We start from the raw sequence: 12,129 nt of genomic DNA, 5'->3' as shown, positions 1-12,129 counted from the left end.
GGTTGCATGTTGGGTCTTAATGCAGTCTGAAAATGCGGTATTTTTAGTATTCGAGACCAGATAGTGAAGTTTCAGTAGTGGAAGTGGTTTAGTCATCTCTTGATGTCAGAACAGAGACTTCTTAGATGCTTCCCATGTTCGGGGCTTCATCTAGTTTGATCAGCAAGTCAGGGAAGCCTTTGAACTTGGTGTGCTTGGAGTGGTTATGAGTTTAAGGTAACGTGCTCCAAGGATGGGCTTGGAACGTTGAATTACGTCTGTTACTGTTCTACTGGCAGGCTTTTGTGGCATCAGGTAAATTACATTATGCAAGCTATTCCCCTTGAAGAGGATTTTATAGTTGAAGTAAATTTTCCTTTATAAGGGATTGACTAAAAAGAAAAGCTTTGTGGCTGTTCTCTCAGAAGTCGTCTTTTGCTATAGGTTTTGCATCAATCAGGGACCAAACTGCGACTTCACTGACAAAGACTAATAACGCATGGCATCCAAAATGTTAAATACTGTTAATTTGCCTGTCTTGAGTTTTAATCAGAAAGCTGTGGATTTGATTGACTTGTAAGTAAAAGCAGAAATAGAAAATGATTCCTCACGAGTTGGCAGTATATCAGTCCTGAAAACTTCCATTACTAAAAATTGACACTTTCGACAGTTTTTACTTTCTGTCCTGGTGACTGGTTCCATTCAAAGAGGAACGGTGCTTTGTAAGAATTGGTTTCACTTTTTTTTTCTGATGATCATTAAGACCTACAGTCTATTTGTCACAAGCGTTTCGTAGGTATTAACCTGTTTAAAGGTATTCTCTTTATTTAAAATAAAAAAAAAATAACATGTTCTTCGTTTTTGTTTTCTGTTAGAAACTGTTTATTTGTTTGGTGGCTGGGATGGAACTCAAGACCTGGCTGACTTTTGGGCATATAGCGTGAAGGAAAACCAGTGGACTTGTATATCCAGAGATACTGAGAAAGAGGTAAGTTCTACATCCATTCTGATAATAATATATGCGTTATTTTACAGAAAAATACCATGCTTCTGAAGTGCTCGTATTGATATATAGTGTGCTGAAAGAACCACGAAATTCAGACCATAAAGTTTTGAAGACTTTTGAAATGCTTACCCTGGGAAAACGTGAAATGGATGTGAATTTGAAGTGTTGAGCCTTTCCCCTCCAGTAATCATTATTTCTCAAGAGCAGACTGATCAACCAAAATCAGCTCAGTTATTAAAACATGAGTTTAATAATTTGATAGGACTGAACAACCAGACTGCTGAATAAACATTTCAGACCTGATGCTGGTTCTGAGCTTCAAAAAGAAATTCTTTTTTATCTTCTGTCAAAAATGTAAGTAGAAATAGACAACTATGAGATAGAAATTAAGAGAACAGAGGGTAACTGCCAGAGGCCACACAATCCTAAGAGTTTTTGTGGCATTCAAGCCGTTTTCCTTGGCCTCTTTTGCTTGCTACTTGACGTATGAAACCTCTGAAATTAATGTAGCTTGGGTTATAGGAGGTAACAAAAAAAAGTGCAGAACCTTTGGCTCATGTAATTCACATTACTATATACTGTGAAATGTTAAAATTTCCTGTGGTTATTGTGTTCCAAGTTCGTTACTTGTTTGTCAGAGCATAACTTAAGGAAATTCATGCAGACTTTTCCTGAAGGTCTGAGAAGTTTGAGATCCCACTACTTTCTGACAGATAAATTTAGGAGTTGATTTCCCCAACTATTTGAAAAAGGCATAAACATGTCTTCTGATTTGAATTTTTCCACGTTCTCGTCACTAGCTTATTTTATGAGCTTCTGCGCTAGATTAAATAACACTTGAATATTGCCATTTTTTTTCCTGGCAAAGGTGTTTAGAGGTTGTAATCAAGTAGGACAAATAGCATGAGCTGAAATTCTCTCAGTAAGGCACTTCCCTAGCCTTCAAACCTGTTTGTCACGCACGTACTGTTTTCAACATCCTTTACAAAATGGGCTATAACAAAACTGAATGTGATGTTCTAGTATCTATCTTAATAGTGCTGTATAAAGGTAAAATTGTCCTTATGTTTCATGTCCTTGTGAGTAAATTTTCTTTTACTCTTTTCATCACTGCTCACAGCTTTGTAATTCTCGTGGCTCCTTGCTTGTTTAGTGATAAGATGCTCAAGTTGGATTTGGTCTTTCGGGGTCCAGCGGTGTAGGCTGGGCTTGTGTTGCCTCTGTTTACATCTGGAGCTGTGAGTTTCACTTGAAGAAAAGTTCTCACCGTTTACCTAACGGGTAACATCCCTAGGATAACAAAGGCTGTGTGTGACATAATTACGAGGAAACTGGGACTTTACCACATGTTGACAAAAGAGATTAGGATAAAGCTAGACCTTCTTTTGCTCCAGAAAATAAAGAACCAGCAATATTAAAAACGAACAAAACCAATTTTAACTGTCTCTTCTTTTACTTTCCTTCTTGCTTTGTGTACCTACCTAGTGTGTACGTTTGTCTCGGGACGCAATGTAATAGGGCCTTCCTGTCTAAAGGGGTGACCGTGCTTTCTTCCTGCCCATACCAGGGTGGGTAGTTCTGGTGTTTCTTTAAGGGATTCATTTTGTTTTTTTGCTGGGATCCTTTCTTATCCGGTTGAGCTTCTGTAGAGCTTGGGAGGCCTGGCTGGGATGCAAGGCATCAAGCAGTGCCAAAAGCAGCGTATGTTTTCTCCAAGTTCCTCATGCCTGACTCTAGCAGGGTAATGCTGGGATGGGAACGAAGGAATACAAAAAAGGGCAGCTATGGAGTAGACAAATTTTGGAAGGAAAAAAAATTAGGAGTGCGATGGCAGGTCCAGAAACTCAAGTGGAAGATGGAAGGGTCTTGGACTGAGAGGAAGCAAGGTAGGAGAATTAAGGAAAAGGAAGATTGAATTGAATGTATGAGTAACTTTGAAAAAGAGACATACTTCATAGAGGAAAGTGGAAGGAAAGCATGTGGATTTAGAAATGGAGTTCCAGAAGGGTTTTAGGTGTGGATATAGTCTTCAGTAGATGTCTGAAGGCGGACTACTGAGGCATAGTCCAGGATTTTGGTGGCTTACTGAAGTACTGTGAACTGGCTCCTGCTAGCACTTACAGCAGTCCAGCGGTATTTTTTTTTTTTAATTAGGTCTGGATAAAACTTGATTTAGAAATGAAAAGGTCAATCTCAAATGGAGAAGTAAATTCAAAAACAAAGACTCCAGATGTTTCTCTAATAGGAACATCAACTGTTCACAAACAATTTGCTAAAAGGAAATGTCTGTTGACATGGAATTTCTGAAAATATTCCATGTAGATTCCAGTAGAACTTAGTTTTGTTTTTGTGTTATGTTGTGCTTGTTCTGTGTCTTGCTTTTTTTTTTTTTTGTTCTAATTAATCAGTGACACTGGTTAAATTAGCCACTGAATAATTAAGCTTGGACAAGAGCATAATACGGTAAAAGTTGCATCTTACCCAGCATCGTCTTAAGGGTAACACAGAGCAACATTTTGGGCTAAAGGAACTGATAGCTTCTGTTGTGATGCCAGATTATCGTTGTCTTCCCCTTGGCATTGTGCTACAAAGCTTGTGGTGACCTTTTAGTAAAGCGTGTTGATGCTCTTTTTCAGAATTTGCTAGCGAGTTGGAGAAATGTTTGTTTGTCACCTTAAATTGCATTTGTGATTTTTAACAGTTCAACTACCAATGCTAATTTTCCATAGCCGTTATGTTGGAAAAATGCTCACAGCACTACTGGAAGAACTGATCACCCACGTTCTTTTTTTCTTTTTTTAAAATAAGTGTTAAGGACTCAAGTGTGGTGTTGGGTTGAATCAGCAGTATACACATCACTGTTGCCGATGGACAAATGGACCTGAATTTGACCTTCCCCACCATCCCTCCAGTGTATGGAGCCAGCAAGGCTCCTGCAGTCCTTGTCAAGTCCTCCTCCTCCACGACTGCATCCTTCCAAGGGAGGTACACCGTGACCTTTTAACTGGCCCCACAACTTCTGTCTCCTCCTTGGAGTGCTTGGGCATGCAACAGCTCTACAAATCAGTTGGCACGAGGCATGGCCAAAATACATGAAGCCTAAGAGCCTTTAAGAGCTTGTCCTCTGAACTGAGTGGAATGTTCTGACAAATGCTGTTGTCTCCAGGGTTTGTTAGTGGTTGTAGATTAGTAGACCTTTTCAGGATTTGAGAATAAATAGCTTTGAGAAAACAAACATTGTCATTCTTTGGGCATTTTGGTCCTAGGCCAGTGTCAATTAATAGGGAAACTTAACTTGCATGTTTTGGTGTCTAATATTTCTAGTTTCTAAGCAGTAACTTTCTTTTGGAAAGGGTAATTTAGTGAAAGTCGGTACAGGAGAGCAGTTTAAGTGGATAGGTAGGAAAAATTTAATTTGGATAATTTGGAGTAAATTACTAGTTATGTGGACTTACGGGATCATAATGCTAAGAGATGTTTATGGCTTTGGAGATTTGATAAACGAGAATCTAGAAGCATGATAGTAGACATTTTTTATTTCACTAGTATTCCTGTGCCTCGTTTCAGTACTTCCTAGACATCAGAAGAGATGAAGGTTCTTCCTTCAAACATTTTTATTGTGCATAGTAGTAGTTTGTCGGGCATGGTATGCTGACTCATCCGCATTTTGGCTTTCTTAGGCTCATGCACAAGCTCTGTGAAGGACATGGAAATTGTGTAAATGGTTTAGGTGACACTGTATTTCCCAAACTTTTAAGTGTTTCATTCCTAAGACTCTTAGGTAGCAGACAAGGTCTTTTCATGGGTTAATTGGTTAAGAGGAGAAATCATTTCTCACAATGAAGGAAAGCGGAGGTCAACAGGTGCCTGCTGTTCAGTAGGTTCAAAGTGATCTAGAAAATCGGCATATGGTAAGGTGACAATTTGCTGCTAACATCAAATGCTTTTCCGGGATACTGACAGTAAAAGCTGACAAACGTAGAAAGATCTTAGGGTAGTGAGAGCCAGGGTGAATTTCATCTGCTATTGTATTTCCAGTTAAATTTTTTATGGTGTATGGATGCATTGCTTTACGTTTGTTGACATAGTTGATTTACCCAAAGTTTCCGATGTCATATTACCACACAAGCATTTTATGCATTTGTAAATGTTTCTGACACCTGATTTTTTTTTTTTTATGGAGTGGGGTGATGCTCAAATACGTCAGTTCATCCATGTAAAGCTTTTACTCTCTGCTGTTTTGAAGTGTAGAACTTGAACTAGTCTCAAATATTGACTCTTTCTTGCAGATGGTGATGTAGTTTGGAAGATGCTTTGAGTAACTTGAGGATTTTCTGTTTTGAATACTGTAATGTTTATGGACTTGAGATCTAATGCACCGAATCTGCCATATCCGAGTAGTTCCAGTTGTACAGATGCTCAGTTGTACGAGATGCCTGGTACCACAAGAGCACATAGGGAGAAAGCAGCTGTCCCAAAAAGCCTGCAATAGAAACTTGGATCCTGCAGATATACCTCTGAGCCAACTTCCTAAATAGTGTAAATGCCTACAAAATTAGGGACGAAGAAGGCAGATGCTGAAGTGAACCCAATGAAACGTATTCTAGGCTGATCCTAAATATTCCTGTTTTATTTCTTCCCCCCTGCATAGAAGGATAATGATATAAAAATGTTCTAGCCTGTATTCATTCCCCTAAATGTTAGAGAAACTTTTAGATACGTCTGACTGGCTTCTCCACTGCTTTCCACATAGGTAGCTTAAAACAAAAAGACCCTATTGAAGAGTATCTTATTTTCAGAATTTTTAAACGTTTTCAGCTTTTAAAGGTAACTTTTTGTTTATGCAAGCATGTGTGGCTAAGAGCTCTGTCCTCTTAGTTCTTATTTATTTGTCTTTTAACTGGCATTTTTTAAAAAACAAAAGATAATCCTTAATTTAAAACAGCTCGGAGTCTTAAGGTATTCAGTTCCATTGCTAAGTGCCTGTAGTTCTTGCTTCCAGCATGCAAAAAGTACAGAAAACCAGCCAAACTTGAGTTATTCCTAACACCAGATGTTTCATGTGTGGAGGTCCCTTTTGGATTTTGAAGCCGGTCTCGTAGAGAAGGGAGTACTTAAATAAATGCATTATGCACGGTGTTCTGAAGGCTGCGAAATTTTGGCAGTCTTGGGGCTTGCCTGTGCCAGTCTTCAGATTATACGTGGACTTCCAAAGCATCATGAAGCCTTCAGTTGCAAAGTTTGTGGCTTGCAAAGCGAAGAACTACTTTTATACCTTGGAGTAATGTCTCGTGAATAGTTGATCTGTGGCATTTGTGCTCTGGTTAAAAACAAAACAAAGCCCACCACGTTGACTACCTTACAATGGGCTTACTGGGCTGATTCCCTTATCTGGAATTTTACTTTTATGGCTGTATTAGGAAGGTGTTGCATCATCCAGTCCCTTGTGAATTGCAGATGAGGCACTATGCAGAGATGTGCTAGGGAATGCGTCTTGGGGAAGATTACGCGTTTTTAAACTGCTTTAAGTATTACAGAACTTTCAGGTAAGGACTTAGTAAAGCGAAGGATATTGATCTTAAGAAACGTTGATTTACATCCTTTTGGGTTTTAATGACACTAAAATTCGCAGCTGTAAGACAAAAGCCCGCTGGAACCCGTGGAACCCTGTGTTTCCCACTGACTGCGTGGGGAAAAAATGATTTAAAAAATGATTTTAAAGAAACAGAGGAAGGTAGGGGCAGAAGGTGGGAGGTAAGTGTACTCTCTTGCCAACAAGATGAAAGTAACTTCATACACCAGTCAACTTTGCCTTGGGAGTACTCTTATTTCAGCTAGCAGCCTGGGAGAGGCTTCCATTACATTAACACTCCTCAAGCTGTACAAACACAGGAATCTCTAAAGAAACATCAGTTTTTATCCCAGTGTGGTAACACAGGGGAAACGTTCTCAAGTAGCATCACAGACACATCCTTAGCTAAATTGTCTGGATAATTACACATTTGAAAATCTGGTAGATTTTTGTGGTTCTTGCTGCTAAGAATGGGCATATTTCTGTCACCAGGCAGAATTATTATAGATTAGGACTCAAGCTTTCTGGACTGTCTGTAGAGCAAATACTGGCTGAAAGGATAGCACATGGGTATGTTGAGCTTTTGGACTTGAAAGAGTTCAGTATGGTTAGTAGAAGGAATTGAAGAAACCTTGTTCCTGAAGCAGTGACAGAGCAGAGACTAGCGGTGTGCTGCCCTCAGTGGTAATTGATGCATTCCTGCAGCTGGAAAACCAAATTGTGCTCTGAGAAGAGCTGGAAGGTGATATAAACAAAAATTTCACAAGCTGCATCTTTACTCATCTGTCACTTAGTTCAAAAGAAGGCATTGCCATCTCCACAGTGCTGTTTTTTACATAAATACTTTTTTTAAAATTTTTACATAAATATTCTGTTTTATATGTATATTTCTTTGCATGTTGCTATAATGGAGGCTTCATCTGTTCACTGTTGAACTCTACTTAGTACCTGTATCCCTTGAAAGGCAATCTCATAGCCATGGGTTAGCCCGAGGGGAAAATGATACAGCCACTTTAGTGACGTTTTAACACCTCTAGGTACGAACTACTCTTTTGTCCTCTCCTTAAGACTGTCTTCACTTTCTCAGAAACGTCTGAGAGCCTGTGGCTGTCATAAACTACTTAGACTGACAAGTTCATATTGATCTATCACCAGCTTTTCAAAGATAATTATAATAAGAGCAAACCCCTTATTTCTAGCCCTGCTATGCCCTTGTAAATGGGGGGAAACCGTGACACTTCTCACATACTTTTGGTTAAAGAGTCGGTAAATGACTGGTTAAAGGATCTTCAGCCTCCCAGCCTGTGGGTCTGCTGCTCAGCTGAGTAATTTGCATCTACAGAAGAATCCTTCCCTTGGCCGGACTTTCTTTTTGCAAACCTTTGTTACTGGTAATGAGAGGACAGCGTGAACTTAGGATGTGTTTTGAAATGACCTCATTCAACATCCTGCAATTGTTAATGGGGTTAGTGAAATTCGGCACACAGGGATGTTGTCCTGAGGGCCCGGCTCTCAGAGCTGGTGAAAGCTCTGGTTCTCTGGTGGGTCGTCTGTTTTATTTCATCAGTGTTACTGAAAGCAAAGCTGAGCAGATAATGTGTAACAAACCTACAATTTGCTTGTTAAAATTTAATAAACTGCAATTTTTACTACTCACATTTCACCACTACGAGTAGCGCTTGGTTTGCAGATAAATTGTGCCTTTTGTTAGGAGTAGTACAGTAATGTAGTGTCCTTCCATTGCAAGGTTGTTTTATAGAAAGGTATTGCTTCCTTCACCTGTTTGCACTTGTAAGCTGAATCACGTAGGCTGGATAACATTTTTGACTGTAACTGAAGCTTAAGCAAGACTTTCATGTGTTCCTGCAACCTGCTTCGTAGAAATGAAAGAATTATTATTGCCTGTTCTTTGCGTGCTTGGATTTGTTTTTTTTTCCTTTTCACTTTTTAACTTTCCTAGAAATTCTCTTGGTCATAAGATGGCTCGGTTTGCTGTAACATGAAGTTATGCAGTGCTGGAAGTCCTTGCTGATAGTTGGGCATGTGAGCGAGCCAGGTGAGAGCACGCTGCTCAGATTGACCCAGGACCATGGCTCCCTGCATGGGCAGTGTTGCTGCTGAAGGTTGCCAAAGTTGTTCTGCGCAGTAGGTAAACCCACCAAATACAGCTGTCAAAACAGGATATCAGTGCTTCGGATAATCCATGAGCCAATTTATAGGGCACGTTTTCTTTCTTCAGAGTTGGATTAATTGGGGTTCATCGGAAGCAGATAGGTCGCGTGCCAGTTCATTCACTTTCTGAAAACACCCTGCCATTAGTTATTTCTTCAAGCGGGCCTGCCGAGAGACTAATTTTTAACAGGTAATTTCATGGGAGGAGAACACGAGCCTCTGCTCATTTTCATAGCAACGTTCCTGTGCTGCACTGAGCCTCCGTGCTCATCCGTGCTGTAATGAACCTGCGCTGATCCCCGCGGGATGGAGCAGGCAGCCTGAGTCAATTCTTACGCAGGGCAGGAAGGGTTGGCCTGCCCATGGGTCACCAAATCCCACTCACCCCTGTTTTAAGGGTCATGCCGCGCATCTCTGAGCTTAATCATTTGATTTATAAGCTCATTGAACCGCCTTTCAAAAATAGAACACGGGAGCGCTTAATTGTGCTTTAAGCAAAGAAAGTCTCTTTAGGGAACGTTTAGCTTGAGGCTGTGTAATCTCAGCACTGACTATCCCAAATGTGTACATGCTTCAGGAAAAAAAGCTTAATCCTGTTTAATTTTTTTTTCCCATCTAAAGTGAGCAGAACAGATGAATCAAAACGGTGTGCTAAAAGCTGCCTCTGACTTTAATCTGCTCCATCATGTCTGAGTCAGATGCCCAGAAAGGACTTTGCAACTAAATCTATTTAGTTGCATTGCTATAGGAGGGTACTCGTAAGCAGATTAGCCATAGCTCAAATACTATGTCAACTGTCTGACTGACGGATAGCTTCCTTTTCTTAGCTGAGACGAGATTTATTAATAGCCAGCTATTTGCAAATACTTGTCAGAATCTTGCTGATATCCAAGCCTAATATTTGTCATAACAAACTTTACTTTGTGTGAAGTGTGATGTAGATCCATCTCTTCCCAACACTGGTCAGAGTTTTAAGTATTGTGCTTCTTAGCCAGGTTCTGATCCACTTAATAGATTTCCCAAAATATTTATTGGCAGAACATATGTAACTCATGTACTCTCAAAGAATCTTCTTTATAGCTGGCACAGCAACTATAAAAGTAAGTAAGGAATATCCGTTGTCCCCTATAAATAGGGGCAAGAGTATCTTAAGGTTAAAATGAAGATGAGTGGCAGCCAACCTAGCGTAGCTGTTAGCTTCATTGCTACTTAAAGCTTTTGCTTAAGGCAAACCTGCAGAATAATTGAACGAATGGAGTGCACGTTGAACATCCAGGATTTTTTTTTTTTTTTGGAGCTAGGCTTTTGTGCTCCTAAACATTTGAGATCCCAGTTTAATCCTTTGCTTCACTTGAAGCAAAGTTTCAAGGTTGGTTTTTGAGTCTAGTGACGGAGCTGTCAAGTCATGGACGTGAAATGAGACCTAGCACTGATTTCTGCCATCGTACGGAGTGGGGAAGGGTGGCTGGGGTGTGCTGTTTGTGGGAGGCTCTCGCACCCTATAGGAACCTTTGCAGACAGCACCCACCCATAGAGCCACGCGTGTGCTGGGCTCTGCTGCGTGACTTGGCACTGGTGGCACGTGCTTGGTCATGGTACGGGCGTTCAGAGCAATGCGTCAGCCTCCACTCACTTTATCTTGTGTTTTGGGCTGATGGGCAATGCAGATGCCCTGTGTTACCATAAAAAGCACTGGATTTATTCTTTTGATAGGTTTCTGGCATCTGAAGTTATGAGGAACTTAAAATGCCCTCTGTGAGCAACTAAGGGGTGAGGGGTTTTTTTGTTTTGCATTTCTTTTGTATGGCTGTAGCTGTTTCTCTTTCTGAATTCAGTGCTCTTCTAAAGTAAAGCAAATCCTTTAGAGCTACTGCTTAGATTAAACATTTAGGGAGTACGTGTTACCTGAACACCGGCATTGTTAAAGCACTAGCAATCTTAAGAAGCGTATAGACTTGATTGAATGCCAGGGATAACATGCAATTCCTTTTATTTTCACGATCGTGGAGAACTTTCTCCTTTTTTTGGGGGTGGTGCTGGGGGAGGAGGAAATGGCTTATCCTCTGCATCTGCCGAAATGCACGCTGAAACTGGAAAATGAGCCCAATTAATCTCTGCAGTTGTGTGTAGGCAGGAGGGACTATTTGTTGCATGACAGCCTGCTCTCAGAACGGGAAACAAAGTAGGTTGTTTGTGTCTTTATATGTCCTCGTCCCAGTTTGCTTTAGGACAAGAGCATTTACCTCATGACGCTTATTTTTGAACTTTATACTGGAGGCAATGTTCGCATTCCATTCAGTCTTTTAAAGCACCAAGAAGGGAGAATTAGTCAGCTGTTCTTTGTTTTTATTTCCCTGACTCTTGAACGGGGTCCAGGCTCGCTCCTGAGGTTTTTCATCTGGATCGGTCTGAATAAAACAGATTTTCTTGCAACCGAAAACCCTTTATTTGCAAAAGGTTATGATAACCGAAAGAAGCCAAACTCCCTGAGTTTTTTTGTTCGGGGGGTGGGCAGTGGAGGTGGCTTCCCGCAGTCCTGTTCATGTTCAGGCGGGTTTGTAGGACATTTATTTCAAACACGAAACAGAAAAATAAAAGCTATCATGTTTGTGCCTTAGCAGAGCATGCCAGGATGCTGTTGCTAAGATGATGCATGGTGGTTCTGGCATAAATAGTTATTTGAGCAGACCCTACCCTGAGGAGTCCCAGTCCTTTCTCTCCTGCATAGGAACAAATCAATTATTCTAAGGAGGCAGCGTTGTTTCTCCGTGCCGTTGTGTTGCTTTTTGAAAACGTTTTGTAAGTTAGTCCTTAAGTGGGATAATTGCTTTCAGCATTTGCAAGTTAAATGAAGAAAGCTCTAATTAGATTTTATAAAGTGGCTTAGCATGTTGAGAAGGCTTTTCATAAAGTATACTGTGTATTCGCTTGGCGTTGCACAATTGAATTTCGTGGAGGACTGACGAAACCCAAAAATCCCATTTGGCCTCGGTTGTAACCCGGGCACTTAAAGGATTGCCAGGCTGTCTTAGGGACTCCTAGCTAGACATGCTGTTCCCTTCCCTACCCAAATCCTTCTCCAGGTGGTTTGTCTCTATTTTAGAGACTGGAGGAGTTGCAGTCGAGCCCAGCCTGCTTGAGGAGTATTAGAGTAGGGAACAGGAGCTTGGCACTTGGCACCCCTTCAGAATGGTGCCTACCGTTTAATCTGTCCTCGCCGTCATTATGCTGCGCTAATTGTACTGGTGCTGGGTGGCAGAGGGCCACTTTGTTCAGGTTAGTCTTAGCTCCGAGCGGCCGCTTATTGAGCTGCACAGAGACCAAAGTGCCCGAACTTGGTGTTGCTCGGTGTCCCGTAGGTTTGAAATGTGATATGCTAATGCTTTATTATTGCCCCCAC

At 40.8% G+C, this 12,129-nt stretch overlaps 1 protein-coding gene across 1 annotated transcript in view; it reads left to right on the top strand.

Annotated features, from left to right (window-relative positions):
- Positions 1 to 12,129, top strand: part of MKLN1 (muskelin 1) — a 94,319-nt gene that overhangs the window by 48,891 nt on the left and 33,299 nt on the right. Inside the window, exon 9 of the mRNA XM_040546282.1 lies at positions 855 to 967. Within this exon, the coding sequence (XP_040402216.1) occupies positions 855 to 967 (113 nt within the window). The remainder of the gene's footprint in view (positions 1 to 854; positions 968 to 12,129) is intronic.

Source organism: Cygnus olor, chromosome 1 (assembly GCF_009769625.2).
Source record: "Cygnus olor isolate bCygOlo1 chromosome 1, bCygOlo1.pri.v2, whole genome shotgun sequence".
Classification (NCBI taxonomy): Eukaryota; Metazoa; Chordata; class Aves; order Anseriformes; family Anatidae; genus Cygnus; species Cygnus olor.
The sequence above is the reverse complement of the archived record's forward strand: the minus strand, read 5'-3'. Positions and strand labels throughout refer to the sequence as shown.